Source organism: Staurois parvus, unplaced genomic scaffold (genome assembly GCF_062004578.1).
Source record: "Staurois parvus isolate SC_StPar_1 unplaced genomic scaffold, SC_StPar_1.0 ptg000414l, whole genome shotgun sequence".
NCBI lineage: Eukaryota > Metazoa > Chordata > Amphibia > Anura > Ranidae > Staurois > Staurois parvus.
This window is the reverse complement of record NW_028318210.1, coordinates 3,029,325-3,053,005: the sequence shown is the minus strand read 5'-3', so window position 1 is coordinate 3,053,005 and position 23,681 is coordinate 3,029,325. Positions and strand designations below refer to the sequence as shown.

The 23,681-nt window shown below is 41.5% G+C and overlaps 1 protein-coding gene across 2 annotated transcripts in view; it reads right to left on the bottom strand.

Moving 5' to 3' along the window:
- Positions 1–23,681, bottom strand: part of RGS6 (regulator of G protein signaling 6) — a 577,949-nt gene that overhangs the window by 468,948 nt on the left and 85,320 nt on the right. For both annotated transcript variants that reach the window (XM_089686857.1, XM_089686858.1), the window contains exon 2: positions 22,948–23,044. In XM_089686857.1, coding sequence (XP_089542983.1) covers positions 22,948–23,025 — 78 coding nt within the window. In that variant the 5' untranslated portion in view covers positions 23,026–23,044. The remainder of the gene's footprint in view (positions 1–22,947; positions 23,045–23,681) is intronic.

Genomic DNA, 23,681 nt, shown 5'->3' with positions numbered 1-23,681 from the left:
ACCTCCAGCAGGGCATTGGTGTGAATGTATTGACCAAACAATCAAAAACAGACTTCATGAGGGTGGCCTGGAGGCCCGACGTCCTCTAGTAGGCCCTGTGCTCACTGCCCGGCACCATAGAACGCGATTGGCATTTGCCTTTGAATACCAGAAATGGTGGCAGGTCCGCTACTGGCACCCTGTGCTTTGCACAGATGAGAGCATGTTCACCCTGAGCACATGTGACAGACGTGAAAGGGTCTGGAGAAGCCATGGAGAACATTATGCTGCCAGTAACATCATTCAGCACGACTATTTTGGTTGTGGGTCAGTGATGGTCTGGGGAGGCATATCCATGGAGTGACGCACAGACCTCTACAGGCTAGACAATGGAACCCTGACTGCCATTAGGTATCGGGATGAAATCCTTGGACCCATTGTCAGACCCTACGCTGGTGCAGGGAGTCCTGGGTTTCTCCTGGTGCACAACAACGCCTCATGTGACGAGAGTATGCAGGCAGTTCCTGTAGGAAGAAGGAATTGATACCATTGAATTGCGCCCATGCTTGCCTGACCTAATCCAATAGAACATCTCTGAGATATCTTGTTTCGGTCTATCCGACGTCACCAGGTTGCACCTCAGACTGTCCAGGAGCTCAGGGTTGCCCTGGTTCAGATCTGGGAGGAATTACCCCAGGACACCATTCATTGCCTCATTAGTAGCATGCCCCAATGTTGTCAGGCATGCATACAAGCACGTTGGGGCCATATAATCTACTGAGTATGATCTTGAGTTGCTGCAATGAAATTTCAGCAAAATAGAATAGTCTGCTGCATCATTTTTTCACTTTGATTTTTGCGGTGTCTGAATTCAGCCCTCTGTAGGTTGATAATTTTCATTTCCATCAAACGATGGGGCATCCTTACATTCCTAGCACATTATCCAGTCCATATCAGTATAGATATCCAGCATGATATTTTTCTCCATTGAGATCTGATGTGTTTTCAAAGTGTTTGTTTAATTTTTTTGAGCAGTGTGTGTAAAAAGGTCTTTTACAATAAACTATACTCTCTAGAAAAACATCCACTTTTCACCAAAACCACCAATCACTGCAGCACACTTTATGTGGTGCAGTTTTATCCTACAGAATCTACCCCTGCAATGGAAGGGCCATTTGGTTGTATTTGTCTCTGAGGCCAAAAGTTCCCAGCAGGGGTGGACTGACACCTCATGGGGCCCCGGGCAATAGGGGATCTTGGGGACCCTGTGTCCTTCCCAAACTCAAAAAGGCCTATGAAAAAGGTACCAGGGGCATCTCATGGGGCCCCCTACTGACCCCGGGCCCTCGGGCAGTGCCCAAGTTTCCAAATGGTCAGTCCGCCCCTGGTTCCCAGTCTTCCCCGGGTCTATATGAAGTGTGGGTCACAGTACAGTGTTTGTCACCCTGTACAATTATAGTGCTCTGTCTAGACTGGGCAGGTTGAGATGTGCTGCTGGTGTAGCTTACATTCCATTGGTGGTGTATTCTATGCCTAATTACAGATTGAGTTTACCAGAGTGCTAAATACAGGTTGCACCTCCACATATCTTGTTAACAAACACGTGTTCACGAGCAACAAAACACACAGTAACAAATAGCCATGCATTTAGGCTGAGCACAATTTTTGAAAAGGATCAGGCACTTTTTTTGTGTGTAGGATGTTTGGGAACGTGCAGAAATGTACAGAAACATACGTGTGCTCCGTCACATCTGCATGGTGTGAATGGAGCCTAACTCCATTCAAATATGTCGTAAGTGTCCCATCTGACCTACCTATGGCATTTCTCTGTCTGCTGCATTCAGATTTGATGTTAGTAGTTTAATTTCCTACTTTTCTCAACTGAATAATCACCAAGACGGTAACCAAACCAAGGAAGTTCCTGAAGATAATGTATTATGTCAATTTAGAATGGGCAGATTTTGTCTTTCTATAAAGAATTGTTCTAGTCTAAAGAAACAGGATTGTCTTACTTTCATACTAATCTTCAGAGGGACAGCGTCATAAATCCTCATTTCCTTGTTGCTAGGGAAACACATCCCCAATTTGTCACAGGGACACACCATAACACACTCAGTGAAACGTCAGACCTTCTAACTGACTTTAAAGGCAGCCAAGCATGCAAAAACAAGCATATTGGTAAACTCTAAGATTCAGATTTGCTAGAATCTAATTTATTAAAAAGTTGGTTATACATCTTATGAGCAATCCAAAACATACCGTGTGAAACACAAAAGTAATGGGTTTTACACTGAAAACATGGCAATCAGCTGGAGAGCACAATAAACCGAGCTGAATGCAGTTAAATAATATACATTCCTGTCATTTTTAGATTTTTTTGTGCAAAGCCAGGTACTCTATAGTGAACCTGTGGCCAGGCTATTGACATTTAAATTGGTAATAAACCCAAAACAAAAAATTATTTAAAAATTATTAAAAATTATTAAAAAATAAACAAACAAAAAAAACAATATTGCAGCTTAGCAATCATTAGATGTGGTAGCTGCATCAGTTTTATGTTTTTTTTTTTACTTTTTTCCCTCTGTTTTTAGCTGGTGATCTGACCAGTAGCACACCTCCTGTATTAGTGAGACCCCAGGAGGCACAGCAGATGCAGCAATCTCAGTCTGGGGGGAGGAAAGTGTTCACCACCCCTGCCAGTGGTAAATGGTCTGTCTCTGTAACTGATACATTCTGCTGGAGAGTTTGAGCTTTTATAAAACAACAGATTTGGCCAAATCACCATTTATTCACCTTTGTTTGTTTATTAAAGCTTTTCTTTATGAGAAATTACTTGATAATCTTAGCAGCCACTAGCACCCCGTCATTCTTGGTGGAAACTCACAGCGCCTCTCCAGTGTCACCATCATAATGCAGATGCTCCCATTCTATGCAGTAAGTAAACCATGGCTACCCATAACGACACCATGTTCAGGGGGAGGGATAAACCGAGTTGTCAGTCAAGTAACTGTAGGGAGTAATCATTAGTCCTCATGCACACTGGACGCTTTCATAATGCTGGTAACGTTAGATGTGTAAAGTCACTTTAAAAATGTGAGTTTTTCAGCTTTTTTTAGCGTTTTTCCATTAGTGTTTACTAGTGTTTTGCCGTGTTTGGCAGCGTTTTCCAACGTTTGTTCCACGTTTGCGATTTGTAGCATTTTTTTTACCCCCCAAATAGTTTTTCTGGTCGAAAAATTTTTAAAAAATGCCAGTTTGCAATGTTTTACTGCATTTTTCAGTGTTAGAGCATTTTTACAGCTAAAAAACTCCTTTAGAAACCCACTAGTCCTGGCGTTTTTTTCCAGCCAAAAAACGCCCCTGACAAAAAATGTTGATTACAGTCTATGTGTATGGAGACATAGGATAACATTTTGGGGAGTTTACTAGCTGTAGAAAAAAACATCAAAAGCCAAAACGAGCAACTATAACAATGTCAAGCGTGCATGAGGACTTACACATCAAGGCAGCCTAAGAGTGGGCTAAGCAGAGCTGCCAGTCAAGCAACTGTGGGGAGTAATCATCACACATCAGCATGGCCTGGGTCAGGGCTAAGCATCCAAGTAAACCCTGCTGGCAGTGACACCAGAGCTACCAGCCAAAGTGATATCACCAAGACAAGTGATACACTGTAGCTTAGTCCTCCCCCAGGCCATGAAGAAGATAAAATAAGAAAAACAGCCACATGACGTAGAAATCAAAGAATAAAATAAGGTATTTATGACATTTTGTAAAAAGCATTTCTTCTACAAATTAACTGCTATTGGTATGTTCCAGGTATTTATTCTGGGTTCACAACCAATTTGAAGCTGAACTCCAGCCATACCCTTTTATCCCAGATTTATAGCAAGCCTTCTCTTCTGTTGAAACTGCTTACTCAGTTCTCAGTCGTCAGTAAGCAGAGAGCTGGTGACTGTCAGTCATCAGCCCTCTGCTCTGCCCCTCCAGTGCTCACTAGAACACCAGGCTGTGGCGGAGGCACTGAATGGCTGAGCCAGCTGCTGGTCAGTAATATGGGTGAATCCAGCCATTAAAGCTGGAATATCTCCAGAGCCTGGACCAGCTTTGTGACGGGTCACTGGAGTGTCGAACTAACGGCAGGAGAATTAGAAAATGGTTTGGCCCTACATCTCCTTTAGGCAAACAATAAGCAGCCTGCACAGCTAAAGTCTCACCATCCAGTGGCAGGAAGGAGCACGCATATCTAAATGGATCCCGAGGATGTGTTCTTTCATATAATGATTTTTCAAAAATCGAAGGATCCTGACAACCCCTCCCACCAAACGCAGGAAAGAACAGCATAGACACCCACTGATTATGAAACTGGGTCTCAAAAGAGGTACTTTTTGAAATCAAAATTATTTCATTGAAAATTGTCAATTGCATGTTGACCAGGGGGAAGTGGGGGGGGGGGCAAAGTAAGGTATTATATGTGTACACTATGCCACAATGCTAACTCTGGGGCCAAGGTATGAGATCTTTGCCTATGATCCTAGGCAGAGTTTATATTGATGGTAACACAGTCCTAGACTTCTGGGTACTAACCTGACCTCACCGCTGCAATACAAAACAAAATCATCCCGCCCATGCGTTGTCATGCTGCTCCTCTTAATTCATTAGAAAAAGTATTCAGTTAAGTTTAGAATAATACTGTCACAAGTAATTTATTATAGTTTTTTTAGGCCTTGTTCATGAGGCGTACCAAAGCGTACAACCATGGAAGGCTGTGTTTACCCACACAAGTGTTCCATGCATCCTAGTGCAGTTAGTCCTATTCATGTCAATTGTCATATAGTGGCTGCACAGGCACACACGCTGCTTCCAATCTGACATCCATGCAGGTGCATGACCGTAAACGTAGACGGTGTACATTCGGAGCCGTGCACCAGCAGAGATGTCCAAATGGGAGCAGCACATATGTCTGTGCAGCCGCTGCTTCCCAATTGACTTGAATGGGGCTTCCTTCATGAGAATGCAAGGAACACTTGTGAATGCGCATGAAGTGAACATAGCCCTCCATAGGCATACATTTTGTATTCCCCAAGTGAAGGAGGCCTTGCTATATATCTACCCAGGGCATTTTTCAACAGGAACGCGGGGGAAAGCGGTTCAAGCACCTCCAGCACTGAAGGTATATAATGGCAAGGGGTGTTGGGATGTGTTGGAGAGCTTATTGATGCTGACTGATTGTTATTGGAGGGGATCTCTTGTTGCTAGTGGGGAATCAATTGTTGCTGGGAGCGAGTCTTATGTTGTTGGGGGGTCAATTATTGCTGGAAGGGATCTATTGTTGAAGGAGGGGGTCTATAGTTACTGACTGCTGGAGTGTTAGGAGTCTATTGTTGCTGGGGTGGATCTGTTGTGGCTGGGGGGGCATTGTTGCTGGGGAGCCTATGTATTGCTGCTGGGGAGGGGGGGGGGTTATTGTTGCTGGCTGCTGGGGATCTATTGTTGTTGGAGGAAATCTATATTGGTGGGGGGGTCTATTGTGTGTTGTATTGTTGCTAGCTACAGGGGATCTATTGTACTGCATTTCTTCTTATCATTAACAAATTCCATACAAATTATTAGAATTAAAATTTGTAGAAGATTAAGGGTCAGTTCATTGTATATGTATATATATATGTATATTTCAGAACTGCTTCTCTCCCCATACAAGTCCATGGGAATGCAAAGGCAGCTGAAGCAGGAAATGCAAGTTCAGGAAATGCACCTGAAGTTCAGAAGTGCCTCAAACTGATTTCAAATGTATGCTACCTTTTCCCATTAAAATTCATCACCACATACTCTAATTCTGATTGGAAGCTATTGGTTAATGTGTATTACTCCTTCCTTCATTGAATTATCCCGGAACATTTTCAAGTGCTCTATGGATTAATCACCAAACAGATTGTTGCCAGTGATAGACATTTTAAACAGTATAATTAATGAAAAATAGACAGATTTGTCTTTCTGGGGCAACGGCACATAGTATGTCATTTATAATTGCATTTATTGTAACATTTTGGTTTTCCTATATGACATTCAAGATTAGACTTTTAAGTTTTACAACATTACCACAACCACTTTAGTTAGCACTAAATGATATAGCCCAAATCAAGGTGCATTCATAACAAGAACAATGCTATTTGACAGGCTATCCCAATGTCACGGTGTAAAAAGGCAGCTGGAGTGTGAGGATTGACTAACCAAAGACTGGATCTCAGGGTCATTAAAGGTACTGGTGTCACCTAGGGTACTCACCCATACCGGGGTCAGGGGCTTCAGGGTATGTGTCTCATAAGGAGAAAGCAAGCTTGTCGGTTTTCTCAGGGCTTGACAAGTCCTGGTGTAGATCCTGGAACCCAAGAGTCTTTGTAGAGTTTTGGGCTGGATAAAGCCTCCAACCCTAGATCCAGGCAGACTGCCTATGGAGTAACAGACAGAGACTCTAACCCTGAGAGCCAGAGCAGTCATGATGCAATAGATAGCCAGAAGACTGAACGAGTACTTGTGGTAGAAAAATGCTGAAACAATCTTGAAGGTAACCCTGTGGTGTTATATGAACGTTTCTTAAAAAAAAGTGGGCAAAACAACCCTTAAACCAAAATTTGGCAAGTGGACTGTGTCCTTGGAAATGCCAGATTTAAACTAATCCACCCAGCTATCATATATTAGTGTTCTTTATAAATGCACTCTTCCAGGTGTAGTTGGTCTATTCTGTATCCTGTCTTTGCATTTATAAAAGAAAAAAGACAAATAGTTTCCTGCTTACAGAATTGTTGTGATGGAAATCCTTTAAATTCAGACCAGACATAGGAATGAAATGGTAAAATCTTGTCACTTTATTGTTGCCATGACTACTTTTACCCTTGATGACTGACCCTCTGTTTGCTTTCTCTACATCCAGATTCTTTCTCTGGAATTTACAAATGCATGCAATTCCACCATCCAGCATGTAAAAGTAGGATGTGTTGGTTACACAGTATATGGATACCCCAGGTGAAACAAGCAAAAATGTTTCCATAACAAGGACATTTTTCACAAATGTTCATATAAAAGGCTGAACTAAGTGAGACGGACCTCACGCAGAAATGCCATACTCTTGAAAGCTAAATATATTAGTATTTATCTCTTGTAGTGCATCTTCAGAGCTGGCACAGGACTACTTTCTAGCCTCATCTAGAATGTATAAACCAGACTTAATTAAAATGAGAAATTTGTAAGAGATCAGGACCTACAGCTATTCACACATAATAATAGAGGAAATTATTTCTGAAAAAAAGATGCATTATCTTTTTTCATCTTTTTGCATTGAAACCAAAAATGAACGCCTTGTCGACTTGACATCAGGGTAGGAGTGGCATTAAAAACGACAATGCAGGAGAAACCCCAGATTGGAGATTTTAATTCCAAACAGCGTGGAGCTGGCGAGTGCCCTGGAGTTCTTCATCGCAGGGCTTTACTGTACATTTATTACTCTCCCAAAAGGAAAAAAATGGATTGGATAGATGTGACTCCTGAAGTAAAAGCTAAGCTCAGCATCTGCTATCAGCCCAGGAGGTACCAAAAGCTTCTTCCTGTAAAATAAGCATATTAGGCTGACAGATAAAAGCACAATAGAGTAAATGGAGCTGACATTAACAGCTTAGCAGTTTTAGCTCTGTCATAAACTCCTTATGGATCTGGACATACAAAAACACATATTGCGCGCATTTCTGCATGGGGTATTTCAAAGACTTAATTATCCCACTAAAAGCTTGACCATGTGAATCCCAACATGTAAGAACTGGCACACTCTTATAGAAGTTTGCTTTGCATATCTATAAACCAAATTTCAAAGCACTTTTAATTAGATAGTGTTTTGTACTTTAAGCATACGGTTTTATGAAAAGCTGTTTTGAATAGAAGTTTTCAGATAATTACTGTGTGATCATTCATATTAGAAGAACCCAAAATAGTATTTTGAAGGAAAGCACAAAAATTCCTTCCTTCGTCCTCCTAGTCAATCGTGTTATAGTGGTTGATACAAGGTTGAAAAAAGACATCAACTTCTACCTATTTTTATACATTCACAACATGAACAACAGTTTGAAGACTTCATATGTCTATAATGGTTTTATTCTGTGTTTCCTTCCAAGAATTTGCCAGAGACCATTGTAGGCAGATGCAGTTTATCTTCCCTGCTAAAGGAGGTGCTGTTCAGCTGGCCGCTGTGCAGATGGGAATGGAGGTTGAGAAGAGCTTTGTTCCTCTGAAGCCTCCGAAATGGACATCAGGGGAGCAGCGGTCCGATTGGACGCAACTGTTCTGGCTGACCTCTGTGGCCATCTTTAGTGAGGGGGGTGTTAATAAATACCACTGCAGTTGGCATGCATTTGCAAATTGGATAGTGTAGGGCAGAATAGTGTAGGGCAGGCACAGGTTTGGCTCTGCGATCTGGGAGCTCTAGAGAGTTGGGACAAGGATATTCCTATTACTTTACTAAGTCTGCACCAGGAGGAGCTGACAGCGTGTGACGCCCCTTTTTGCCACCCTGGACCATGAGGAGGTCCGGCAGCCATCTTACTTTAGGTCTGTATAGCACTTTCTGTTAATCTGTCATTTGGCTCTAGCCTATATACTACTGACCTACAATTTTGCTCAAATTTTAATTATTGCTCCAATAAAGTCCTGGAATACTACACTATTAGTACTTCCTTTCTTCTGGCCCCATTTTAAGGGGTTATTAGATCTACATACACAGCCTTCACTGCATTCAGCATCCAGAGGAGGGAGCCCTTGATCCAGGTGGTTCACCCATATCCTAAGGAAGTCCTCTGAGCCCAGCTGATTATTGTTTAATGACAACCTTTTCCTTGAGGGAAACTGCACCCGCTGTGTGACATCCTGGCTGATTGATATATCATGCGCATTTCCTATGTAAGTGCGTATTTCTGTCATTTTCTCTATCACCAGCTTTTATGAGATATCTACAGCTGTGGAAGTGCCCGTTCATTACCACTTATGAGTCGACTTATTGTACGAACCTTTGGACGTATTTATAAGTCTGATGATCATTTATTTAGTGCTGCACTTTATATTTTACCATTTGAGTCTGCACCACTGTCCTGTCTACCAGCCACTGCCTTTATCAGATGCTGCTTCAAAAACGTAAGTCGGTCAAAGTGTCCTCTCAAGCAAAGAGACTATGTTAAAGTACTGCAAACATTGTTAAGAGCTATTGTAACCGGTTGCCTGAGATATTAAGGCTCCATTGCCACATTGTTTGGAACTGTGAAGTGAGCCCTTGCCACTGTCTTCTGCGTGTTATCTGTTACTTCTGCTTATCCAAATAATAATTGTGCCACGTTTCTTGGTCACTGTGTACCTTTACTCTATCTTGGGTACCAATCAGCTGGCTCTGCCTACACTCTCGACATATATAGAGAACAGCAGTCAAATTTTGTTTATAAGATGAAAATTTCCAAGCCTTGTGGTTGTGTATGTATTGACTCTATTGTCCACTAAGAAAGAACCACTGTGGAGCTCAAGTGCATACGTTTTATAGGGTATAAGAACAATTGATACTATAAGAAAACATGTTTGATTGTGGCTGAGAAGACTATGGAACTCACAGACACGAAAAAGCTTTATTTTTTATGGAAGGCATTTCTGCTGCTCCCCTCTAATCACAGGGCACTAGAATTCACATCTTAGAATGAAGCATCAATGGTCTTTTACTAAATTTAAAGGCTACTGATGTAGAGGATGGGGGGCAAGGATTAAACTTTAATTGGGAATGCCTGTTTCAGTGACAAGAGTTTAAGAGTAAATAAATACAGAGGTAGTTCACGTCATACAGCCTGCAAAGTCTTCTCTTTCCCTTTAGTTCACAGAGTGTATAAATTCATAAAGAGGGAAGTTACAACAGTTCCTTCAGGCCCTTTGAAGATCAGGGGTGATCCAGCTACAAAAAATGTAAGCAGACAGGGTGCATGAATGTGTTAAAAAGTAGAACATTTATTAACAGCCTGCCAGCTTCTGTGAAACTCTGGGACATCTTGGCACACTGAACAAGGTAGACTCCTTATGCTCCAAGACACTTACCCAAATGTGAATTTGATATCGTTTGTGGTTCATAAAATATACTACTTTTTAACACATTCCTGCACCCTGTCTGCTTATCATGTTTATCCTAACAGGAGGTTTCCCCTCCCTTTGGAGAGATTTCTTCTTACCATCTCTGGTCTCTGGGACAGGATAAGAAGGAAACACTCAATAATAGAAAAAAAAACTGTTAAAAAATATATCAAGCCAAAGAACTTTTTTCTAGTTGTAGCCAGGTGCTTGGCTAAGAATGAGAATGGGAGAGACACTGGCTGCAGCTGCTCTCTGTAGCTGCTGCTCTGCAGTGGTGAACTGGTTAACAGGGTTAACAGCTGTTTCAGCAAGAGGAAGGAGCTGCTGAGCAGAAAGAGTTCCACAGACAGAGTCAGGTAGCACTGCACTGTGGGACCTGAAGTCCAGAGGAGATAGACCTACTGTGTAATCAAGAGCTTTTGAACTATATTCTCCAGAAAAAGATTGCTAGGAGGAGGAAAAAGAGCTGCATTTTCCCAGGCTGTACAGCACATAACTTTTTCTTGTGTGACGGAGACTGGGCAGTGCTCATTGCTGTCCAGTGTGCACCATCACTGCTGTATATCGGTGGCCTGAGCGGGATCTGGAGTCCAGATGTGCCAGCAGCCAGAGTCACCTGCAGAGCAGAAAGTGAGTCACTGTGTGTGACCGGATGATAAGCTGCAATATTAATGGGACTGGTGAGCTGCTGCTGTGGGGATTTACTATCTGCTGCTAAAGTGGCTGAATCCTTTAGGAACTGACCATACAGCCACCTAGTAGTCTTAATACTGCCTACCTACAGGCTTGACTGGTACAACAAGGCCCCAACGCTAGCTGGTTGAAGAGTTAGGACCAAAGACTGCTGGACCTTCACCTTCTGTCTATCCTAAGAAGTACCTCTCAAGGGACATTGCACCATATCTGAATCATTCTCCTAAAGTTCATTCTAGACTAATTATAGTATTACTATTATTCACATTACAATTAATGCTTATATGCACTGTTTATTGCTGACTGCTGATTTATGAGTTAATCCCAGTCTAGTGGTACAAAACTCTATTCCAAGTTACCTTGACATAGTGATTATTCTGTCTAGAGAACTGTGTCTGAACCTACCTTCTGTGTGTTCATTTATGCTCAAGCCACCTTTTATTCTAACCTGTACATGGAGTTAATTTACCACTAAACGGCCTTGTGTCTATTTCCTAGTGCTAATTTATATCCAAGTTAAATGTATCTATACTAATGTTCTTATAAGTGCTTGCAGTAACTTTCTTTCAACTAGGTGTGTCAGAGGGGTTGAGGTGGTTCTTGGAGTCAAGGCGCGGAACAGAAAATTCTAATTACCAAGCAGCTCCTGCAGTGGTAGCGCTACATAGTTTTGGAAAGTGTGGGGGAAGGATTAAAAAAAAGTCAGGTTTACTGCTAATCAGGATTCCAATAAAGAGATTCCCCTTACATTTAGTCCTGCCATAACAGCATTATGGCAGTCTGCTAACATACTGGGATCAGAAATTAAAGTAGACATTCACCCTACTGTACATGTAAGAATGCCCTGCCTCCTCCCCCCTCCCTCTCTCACACTTAGATATCAATTCATTTATTTATCTATTTATTGACTGTATATTTGTTCAGCAAAGCAGCACTTCTGATGCTTGTGTCCCCCACCCATCTTGCATGTGTGTAGATGTGCCACAGGGCTCTGGGTACCAAGTGAGCCCTTCAGTGCATCTGTATATATGCATATTTAACCGAACATCTTCAATTATAAAAGTCCCAAACCTTTTTGTCTTTGCGCATGCACGGGAAACCTTCTGTGCTTGCACAGATATACCAAAGGGCTCTGCCAAGACCATGATGGTGGTGCTGGAGGGGGGTGGAGCTAGTACAGAGAGGACTGTAGTTCCTTTCTAAGGGAGTAGTTGAACCTTTAACACTTGTCTGTTCAAATATTACAGTATGCTGATATGTCAATGACACCCAACATATCAACAATAAAAGACAGATCTTTGCCTAGTACAATTTGGGTGCAACCACAATAAATTACCTGAAAAAAACAATGTTTGAGGTGAATTTCACCTTTTGTGCTGGAATATCTTAGCTGATTTCCCATGGTTCTCTAAGGTGAGTGCAAAGATAACATAGATATACGTTCACCACAGGGCTACCTAATAATACCTAATACCTATATACAGTAAGATTCCATTTCACAGGAGGTCTGCAGTCATTATAATAGAAACTGGAACTTTAGGAAGTAAATTGGCTTAGACAAAACAACAAACAGATCTTATGAATTTTGCACCAACCAGTAAGCAATTTTAATAACACTAATTTTCTAAACAAAAGAATTGCAAATTTGAGCCTACTCCCAACATAATCCTGAAGCCTTGGTAAGCCCCTGGGGATGGGAGACTCTCCACACCCTCTCACCTCCACTTTTTGTGCCTACCTTCTTACTTGTAGTGCTTTTCCCACCTGATGTTTGTTCATACATATTCTTTTACTTATTTCTCTTGTACTCCCTTTTGGGAGTCAGTATAATAAACTTGTACTTTAATACTAGTTCTAGTCTATTCCAGCTTAATATTTATTGTACATTAACAGACAAGCCCAGAAGCCTTCTGCCCTGGACTAGTTCATTGCATGGATCCTGGGGCTGCGAAGCTGCTAGATTCTCTGTCCAGCTATAACTGACTCGTGGACCTTGAGTTCACATTTTATTGTGAAACTAAATGCGGTATATATACACTACTCAAAAAAATTAAAGGAACACTTTGAAAACACATCAGATCTCGATGGGGAAAAATATTATGCTGGATATCTACTGTATACTGATATGGATTTGGTAATGTGTTAGGAACGTAAGGATTCCCCATCGTTTGATGGAAATGAAAAGTATCAACCTACAAAGGACTGAATTCAAAGACACCCAGAAAATTAAAGTGAAAAAATGAGGCAGCAGGCTAGTCCATTTTACTGAAATTTTATTGCAGCAACTCAAAATCGTACTCAGTAGTTTGTATGGCCCCCAAGTGCTTGTATGCATGCCTGACAATGTTGGGGTATGCTCCTAATGAGAACACAGATGGTGTCCTGGGGTATTTCCTCTCAGATCTGGACCAGGGCATCACTGAGCTCCTGGACAGTCTGAGGTGTGACCTGGCGTCGCTGGATGGACCGAAACATGATATCCCAGAGGTGTACTATTGGATTTATGTCAAACGAGCATGGGGGCCATTCAATGGTATCAATTCCTTCATCCTCCTGGAACTACCTACATACTCTCGCCACATGAGGCCGGACATTGTCGTGCACCAGGAGAAACCCAGGACCCACTGCATCAGTGTAGGGTCTGACAATGGGTCAAAGGATTTCATCACGATACCTAATGGCAGTCAGGGTGCCATTGTCTAGCCTGCAGAGGTCTGTGTGTCCCTCCATGGATATGCTTCCCCAGACTATCACTGACCCACCACCAAAACTGTCATGTTGAATTATGTTACAGGCAGCATAACATTCTCCACAGCTTCTCCAGACTCTTTCATGTGTGTCACATGTGCTCAGGGTGAACCTGCTCTCATCTGTGAAAAGCACAGGGTGCCAGTAGCGGACTTCCCAATTCTGGTGTTCAATGGCAAATGCCAATTGAGCTCTATGGTGCTGGGCAGTGAGCACAAGGCCCACTAGAGAACGCCGGGCCCTCGGGCCACCCTCATGAAGTCTGTTTCTGATTGTTTGGTCAGAGACATTCACATCAGTGGCCTGCTGGAGATTATTTTGTAGGGCTCTGGCAGGTTTCATCCTGTTCCTCCTTGCTAAAAGGAGCAGATACCGGTCCTGCTGATGGGTTAAGGACCTTCTACGGCCCTGTCCAGCTCTCCTAGAGTAACTGCCTGTCTCCTCCATGATCTTGAGACTGTGCTGGTAGACAGAGCAAACCTTCTGGCAATGGCACGTATTGATGTGCCATCCTGGAGGACTTGGACTGCCTGTGCAACCTCTGTAGTGTCCAGGTATCGCCTCATGCTACCAGTAGTGACACTGACCCTAGCCAAATGCAAAACTAGTGAAAAACAGTCAGAGAAGAGCAGGGAAAAAATGTCAGTGGTCTCCACATGTAAAACCAATCCTGTTTTGGGGATCATCTCATTGTTGCCCATCTAGTGCATGTGTTGTTAATTTCATTAACACCAAAGCAGATGAAGCTGATTGACAACCCCCTCTGCTACTTAACCGACCAGATCAATATCCCAGGAGTTTGATTGACTTGATGCTATACTCCGATTAAAAAGTGTTCCTTTATTTTTTTTGAGCAGTGTATCTATCTGCATTGCTCTTTGTAAAAACTCCAATAAAAACTATTGAGCAGGCAATGTAAATTCAAATTAGTTGATTTATTCTGCAGAAAAGTATTGCTCTTTGCACCAATTTAATAAATAAACCCTTAAGTATCAATGGATGGTGGCCCATTTAATTCTACCATATACTATCCAAGTGCCACCATGTGTTAGATCAACACTTCAGTGTCATTTGGATTCAATCAACACCCTGCAGTTAACCTATCCTCTCGATGTTTACATTCTCCTAGGCTGTCATTTCTGCTATGTAGTTAAAATGCTGCCATCTGTGCAAGGACAGATCTAGAGCCCATTATAGGCAACCAGTGGGAAAGAGACCTAAATCCCTGCTTTGAAAACTATTCCTGGCTCTGTCTGCTCTGATTTTTTGCTGTCGGGACTAGCATATGCCCTTGCTAAGATGTTGATAGCTATTTGTGAGGGGTTTTTTTTTTCTCATTTTATTTTTATATCGCATTTTTAATGGATGTGTTAGCTAATAAATATTATACTGCTGTTATATTTGAGGATCTCATAATAGAGATATATTCAATTCAGTTTACAAGGTATAACAGAATTTGAGATGTGCAACTATCCTAAAGCCCTGTAGCCTGCCCTTATTTGAAATATTCAGCATCCTGATAAACTGTGAAGTAATACAGCAATCAAAGCACTGGTATTCAAAGGACATTTACATTTCAGAGCATCAATGCCCCTCTCTACATGCACAGCATACCAATGTCCCCCTTCTCCCTCTACTGAGCACCAGTGCCTCCTCTTTCCCCCACTGGTGCATTTTTTCTCCCACTAACTCTGGACATTTACAGTTGAATAAAGTTGAACATGTGGTAATCAGAGAATTTCTTTCTGGGAATGGAGGTTTGCTTCTAACAGACGTCAAGAGAGTGTCTACTACTGGAAACCAGGAGCATGTGAATTGAGAGACACACTGTGGTAGCTTGGAGCACTAAGAATCTGGTGCACTGTCCATGGTAGCCAATCACATTCTAACTTCAGCTAGTTCAGTTAAGGTTTGGCAATAAAACCTGGAAGCTGATTGGTTTCTGTGCAGAACTGCACCAGATTTTACACTCTCCAGTTTAAGTAAATAACCCCCACTGTATGCCACACCTGTTACTGAGTTTTCTCGCTACCCACGTGGCAACACTAAGGGCTTCATTTAAAAAGCAGCACTATGACTTACAAAGGCCATATTGCTGCTTTATACTTTTGTACTAGATTGTTTGTTTAGGTTTACAAGAGCAGCTCCACCGTTAAGATTACACTTTGATACAGCTTTGTCAAAACTCTGGCGACCTGATAGAACCAAACTCCACTATCAACACAGTGGGGTTCTTTTGATACATGAGTAGGACCCTCCTAGTCAGGTGCTAGAATTTGTATAGTTAGGTTAGGCATATCTGTGTTTCTCTGCTTACCAGAAAGGCTGTCAGGGAAATTTAGTGTGTTCTGCTTAACAGAGTGCTGTGAGTCAAGTCTGCTCATGATTCTCTGGTGTTGTTTGGGTTTGTCTGAGTTCTGCCCACCTTCAGGAAGCTATGAGAGCCTTCCAGAACATGGGTAGGCTCTAAGCAAATGAACAGCATGAATATGGATACAGCCCTGGCCAATTGCAGGGCAGGGTGAACCCATTGCATACTGGGAGTGGTATTTATATTCTGAGAGAACATGCATTCGGTGTCTTTCCCGGGAGTGGATTGCACCAAACCAGGCTGGAGGCAGGCTTGCCTCACCTGGCATTTGCTGTCATGTGGTCTCTGGTGGGTCGAGCTGAGGGCCTAAATTTAGAAAAAGTGACCCTGGTTTCATGGTGAGCTGACTGAGGGGAGCTGTCTGCCAAAGATCTGTCTAGTATCACTGGAGAGAGTAGTTTGGAAGATTGGAAGGTGGCAACCATTCTGTCCATGGACTTGTGAGTACAGACACGGAGCGATCTTGGGGGCTCTGTGTGTTTTGCTACTCCTCTGGTGCTTGATAGCCAGCGTGGGTCTGAGAAAGGAAACACAGACTAGTATTCCTGAAGAGCTTGTCCAATTGATGCTACTGTAAAGGACTTTGCTTAGTTGCTATTACTCCTAGACTGTTGCAGTCTGCCGTAACGGGCGTGTACCTGAGGAGCTCAACCCTGTTACTACTACTACAGCTAAAGGGACTTGGCTCACTCCTAAAACTCATTGGTGCTTTATGTTACAAGGAAGTTTGCTATCTTCTCTTAGCTGGGACTTCTACATTGCTCAACTGAGAGATGTCCTCAATGTGAATAGCTCTAATTTTGGAGTATCCTACAACAATTCCCCAACTCTATCCCCAGTTCTACAATTAAACTCCAAAAACAAAATATCCCCTAGACTGGTCATTGAAGACAACAAGCAAAAGTGTGTGTGTGCACGTTGCTGTTGGTAAAAGCAAGGGGAAACCAGGGCAACATACAAGCGGCCCTTGCGAGGGTAGTGCTACACATGTGTTTCAGAAAGTACAGAAATCAGTAATAAAACCAAACAGCCAGCATTTTCAAAAGCATGCTTATTGTTCATGGTACTCTTTAGTCCAGGGGTCTCCAAACTTTATAAATGAAGTGCCAGTTTACTGTCCTTCAGACTTTAGGAGGGCCAGACTGTGGCCACTGGGGGAAGAAAATGTCCTGGCATCAGTGGGAGTAAACAATGCCTCACCATTGTTATTAATGGGAAATATAATGCTCCATCACTGGTATCAATGGGAGGAATAGTTTCCCCATTGTTAGTGTCAATGGGAGGAATAGTGCCCCATCATTAGTGTAAGTGGCAGGAATAGTGCCCCGTCATTGCTGTCAGTAGGAGGAATAGTGCCCTATCATTGGTTTCAGTAGGAGGAATAATGCCCTATTACTGGTGTCAGTTGAAGGAATAGTGCCCCATCATTGGTGTCAGTGGGAGGAATAGTGCCCCATCATTAGTGTCACTGGGCAGAATAGTGCCTTATCATTAGTATCAGTAGGAGGAATAGCACCCTATCATTGGTGTCAGTGGAAGGAATAATGCCCCATTATTGGTGTCAGTGGAAGGAATAGTTCCCCATTCTTGGTGTCAGCTATGCCCCACTATTGCTGATGGTGGGGGAATAAATGCCCCAAGGGCCAGATAAAAGAAAGCAAAGGGCCACATCTGGCCCCCAGGCCGCAGTTTGGAGACCACTGCTTTAGACTACAAAAAGCTAAGTAGTCTATGCGTTTGACAGTGAAACAACACTTCTGCTCAAGGCATAGCTTATTATAGTGATGATGTACTAAACTGCAGAAGAGGTTGACTGTTGTTGTGCATAAACATATAAGTTTATCACGCTGTCAACAGAGCTTTTAATCTAATAATATTAACATGCCAGCAGTGATTCATCAAGGTCCATTAAGTGATGACACTGTTCATTCCAGCTATAGATCTTATTTTAATCAGTGGGAGTTATGGGCAGTTGGTCAGATGCATCTCAAAGGACCACCCATAAATAATTTCTGGAAAGCTTTGTAAATCACTAAACATTACCTAAGCAGTATTTAAAATGGTCACATAGTAAAAGCCATAACAACTCCCTTTATACCATTAGGAAAACTAGCACAAATGTCTAAGGTGTCTCTGAACTTCAGACATCCACACCAGCATAAGATTTGAAAGTCAGCAGGAGCTCCTCACATTCTTCCCTATGCAGCCCAACAAAGCTGAAGATACCTGAAGATATTTATTTTCAGGGTGTCAGGACCTGAATTATATATTATTTGCCAATGATCTGTTCCCAGTTTAAAAGAAACATTGGTAACAGTGTTCTGACCAAACAATGGGTTGATTTACTAAAGGCAAATATACTGTACATTGTAAGTGCAGTTGCTTTATATCCGAGGGGAAGCTCTGAAATGAGGTGAAGCTCTGCTGATTTTTTTCATCCAATCATGTGCAAGGAAAAATGCTGTTTTTTTGTTTTCCTTGCATGTTCCCCTCAGATCTAGAACAAATGCACTTTCAGAGCACTTGCAGTGCACAGCCTATTTGTCTTTAGTAAATGAACCCCCCTCTGATCTGCATTTGGACAGAAGAAGTGAAGAACCTATCAGTTTCCAAGACTTCACAATACCAGCGATGGTATTCCTTGTTTCGACAAGTTCTTTTCCCTGACAGTCTCAATCACAAGTTTTATTTCTTGCAGGAAGCCGTTACAGAAATAAAAATGCCAATAAGTGATTCAGCTACCAATGAAGGCACAGCATCCCCATAGTCAGGAAACGGTTAAGGGTTTCACTACACACATGCACACACACTCCCCAAGAGTCACCAAAGAGAAAGTAGGGCACTGCAGTACTTGCTGAAATGTATAATCAGTATGGTGCATTCTGATCTCTCCATGTAAACTGTCACAATTACAGGAAAAGCAATGATTTACTACACATGCCAACTCCTTGATTTGACATTGAAAAATGTTTGAAGATTGAAATGAGTCGAAATATGCCCTGGTGATGAGTAAATAATCTGATGGCTTCTTGTCCATCTATCATAGCATGTGCAATACAATCTAGTCACCACAGAAATGTAATACAAACGTGAGTTCAAATCAGTCAATAGTTATAGATTACAAAGCATAATAGTATAGTAGTATTATAAAGAATAATACATAGGAATTATGCATATCAATAACAAAATAAAAAGACAAAGGAAATTGCATGAAATTATGTGACAAGGTTTAGCCAAGCTGTTGAAACAACAAAATGAACACATGTACTTCTGAAAACAGTCCATGAATGTAGTAAAGTAGTTTAAAATTTCAGAAAATGCACAGTATCCAAGAACAACCACAAAATGTGCCCAATACTTCATTAGGATACAGTATATCAAATACCGACTGAAAATTGGAGGAATACAAAAGCTGAAAATGACTGCAACATGATCATGTTCAATTTCTTATAGCTGAATTCCTGAAATGATCTTTATTGCATACAGGGGGTATAGAAAATAATCACCTCCCTTTAAAATAATCACATTTTGTTGCTTTGCAGCCTGCAATGAAGACAGTTTTTGGTTTATCAGCTGTATTTACTCAGTGCAACTTATTACATCCAAGTGAAAGATATAACACCAACGTGGAAGAAATAAAAAAAAAAATCAAAAACAGAATGTTGTGTGCCATTAACCTCCCTAGCGGTATGATTATTTCAGATTTTTGGTGCTGAAAGCGGTACCATTATTCTGCATGGAAACATGTAGTTTTTTTATTGTAGGCTGTAATATTTAGGAATAACTCACTGAAATCTGTCCGAACAAGAGTCTATTAAACATCCCGGGTATGATCAAATTTGAAACACAAAATCATAAATTATAATTTAATAAATAATCATAAAAAATAATAATATTACATTTAATTCAAAAACACTGAAATTTGAAATATATTTCACACATTGCTGAGCAAAGTCGCAAAATTGTTTTCAGTGTCTGATGTCGAATTTCTCCACGAATCATTATCACTCAATTCTGCAAGTGGTTCTGATTTACTATCGCTGTTCTCTAGCTGATCTAAACCCGCTTTTGACCTAAAGGGACACTTTTTGGATGCCGTGAACTTTTCTAAGTTTCCAGGCAGAAAGAACATTCAAAATGCAGACAGGGGACAGGACAGAGCACTAGGGACAAAATGTATGTGAAATGGGTTGAAACAGCAATGTTTTACTATGAAAAATCGTTTTGAAAAAAATGACATTTTTGTTTAATTTTCAAATTTCCCGCCGCCGCCGGCGCCCGTACGTCCCGACGTCACAGGGACCAGAACACAGAAGCCGGATGCCGGCATCTGCCGGAGGAGATGGCCGGGGACGCTGCAGGGGACACATCGCGGGAGCGTAGGACAAGGTAAGTGCTGCAGGGACTCCCTATGCAGCACTGCATGGTAAGCCCGAGTGTAGCTCGGGGTTACCGCTTTTGGTACTGAAACTTTACCCCGAGCTACACTCGGGAATACCGCCAGGGAGGTTAAGAAGGTGATCAGCTACACCTCATTGAGTTTACAAGTCATTTTTAGGAGGGGGTAAATTTCTGACATGTTGGTGTTATATCTTTCACTTGGATGTTATAAATTGCACTGAGCAAATACAGCTGGATGAAACAAAAACTGTGTCTGTCTTCATTTCAGGCTGCAAAGCAACAAAATGTGATTATCTTAAAGGGGGTGATTCTTTTCTATATCCATTGTACCTTCATTGATTCAGCTAGGCACAATGAATGCATACCTCGTAACTGATGGGCTGTTGGGGATGCTAGAAATCACTGTAGTAGTCACTGCTGTAGTACAGGTCCTGCAGGGGTTCTGTGTTTGCGGCTTCCCCTCTGCACACAGAACACTGGGATTTACTTGCTCAACCAATCATGCAACACATTGGGGTTGATTTACTAAAACTGGGGAGTGCAAAATCTGGTGCAGCTTTAAATGGTAGCCAATTAGCTTCTAACTTCAGCTCGTTCAATTAAGCTTTGACAAAAAAAACAGAAAGCTGATTGGTTTATATGTAGAGCTGACCACGCCCCCTTTGACATGCTGCCGTCATCTTCTCCACCCCCGAGTGCAGCCGATCCAAGCCAAGCCACCCGAGGACTCAGGAAGCTGTAAGCCTGCACTCCAACTCCAGGCACAACAGCAATCCTCCCATCTACCATTCAGCCGGTTCTATGTCGAGTTCTGTCTGTTCCAGCTGCTTGCCTGCCGACCTCTGCATTACATCAGCCACTTCCCTGCCGATCTCTGCATCTCCCAGTGGATCCCATTCCCAATCTAATCCTGACTTATAAAAGTGAGTGCATTTATCCTATCTTATTTCAGTTATAAATACAGGTTACATTTAGATGGTGCACCTTCTCTCCTTTCTTTTTTTCATGCAGAGCTGTACCAGATTTTGCATTCTTTGGTTTTAGTAAATCAACCCCAGTGTATTTTTTCAATACACAGTGTTTTCTGACTCAACATGGTGGAGGAGGGATGATGACATCAGGATCTATACTTCATCCAATCAGATAAGGCCTTGAATTCATTGAAAAAAATACAAGGTGTTCTATGAATTGTGGCAGTGCCAAGTGAATGAACCTCTGTAGTTACTATATAGAAAGGAAATCTCTCACACAGGACCCATATGATTGTCACCATAACTGTAGTAGCCCTGACTATTACAGTGATTGTCAGCTTCCCCAGCAGCCTGTCTGGTATGAGATATTCATACTTATATAATGCCAAGCTAGACAAATGTTAATGCAATACAGATCATTGTTGAAGTTTAGCTTTACTACTGATTTGGGGTTGATTTACTAAAAAAGAATTGGCTGTTTACTCTCCAAGGGAAGTTGCACTTTGCAAGGGAATTAACCCCAGAGCTTGGTGATTGAGGTGACGCTTTATTGACTTTCATCATCCACTCGTGCACAAGCAAAAATCATGTTTTTTATTTTCCTTGCACATGATTGTGTGCTCTTTACAAAGTTGAACTTCACCACATTTACTAAGCTTTGTGACAAATTCCCTTGCAAAATGCAACTTCCCTTGCAATGTGAATAGTTCAGTTGCCTGTAGTAAATCAACCCCTTTGTGTCAATGTGCTTTTATTTTACAACACACAACTGAAAAAAAAGAAGGCTGGAGTCTTAAACATATGCAAAAGTATTTTCTCATTTATTCATGGAATGACATGTGACTCCTAAATGAATGGTGTGCTAAAGGAAGAAATCATCGTTGCCCATATAGTAGCCATTATAAATCCAATAGTAATTTCTACCGACCATGGTTTTAAAGTAAAAGAAAAGTTTCCTCTTTTGCTGTTATGGACAAGAAGAAATTTTAGGAAACATTTCTTTTTTGAGCCTCTTCCCACCTTTTTCATTGGCTTCTTTTCATTTTGGAGTCCAGTATTATGGGTTCTTTTACATCTGGGCTCCTAGCTCTGTCCACCAGCCATGGCAGCAACAAGAACATCAATTGTTATTTTACATTTCAGAGAAAGAGGTAATGTGAAATGAGGCTTTTGTCTTTGTTATAACTTCAGATGCAAATACCAGGCCACCTGAATACATAAGAGAAATGAGAAGCCACTACGTAGTGATGCAACCACCTCCACCTGTGATTTATGAAATTTAGGACAACTTGATATTTAAAGTGGGCCTCCAGCCAAGCAAATACTTGACTGAAAAGACATATACACGAACCTATCCCTGCCAAAAGATTTGTAGTTCTGTCCCGCCAGTCTTATTATATACTGCATATACATAAGCACACTGTAACACCACTATATCCTATGACAGCTGCCAGACAATTAATCATGATCATCACAGACCTGATTTGTTGTCCAAAGAGCAAACAGGTGACAAAAAAACCCCCAAAAACTGAAAGTTTAATAGAGTTCTGTATTAAAATTGTAATGTTAGATTAATATAGTTACATTATGACAAGGTATTTGATCATTTTCAGCTGAGAGTTTAAGGAAAGGAAAGACTCTTACTTTTCTGTAGACAATCATGTTTGGAGTGTTATCCTCAGGATCTGTAACTCCAACGCTTGAATCAGAAGACTGAGCCATGGTTGATTTTTCACTGACACTGCAATAACAAATGCAGAGCGGCACATGAGACAAGGAACAGAAAACAGATATCACAATACGCTGACATATTAATCTCATTTGTACTTCGTAAAATTTATAATGCTGTGAAGGAGGCGGTATGGACTGGATGATGTTGTACATGGTTCTTCCACTGATGAAAGTTTCATGTATTCTGTGTTTTGTTTAAAGGAAATGCAGAGTATTGAGGCATAAAAGATGTACTTGTAAAACATTTTTTTAATTCTTCAGTCAGATAAAAATAAAATGCTGCATACACAACATATCTCTGGCGTTAACAAAGGATGTGTTGTGTTCCAAACATAATTATGCCAGCAACATTTCAAAAACTGCCAAAGCAATGAAGTGGAAATGGGCCTTACATGGATAAATAGTGCCTGAGCTTCTAAGTCACTGCTGTTCATATGGCAGTGTCACACTAATGCTCTGTTGAGAGACTGCTGTTGTATATATATTACTTTGAGACTATATGCAACTATTATGTTTTTAAATGTTAGACAGTTTAAATATATGTTATTTTTCTGGATAGAGTCCTGAAGAATTCTGAACTGTTTTTCTCAGGGCTTTTTTTCTCAGAGAATAAGTGCAGGAATTCAACCACGCCCCCAACTTCCCCT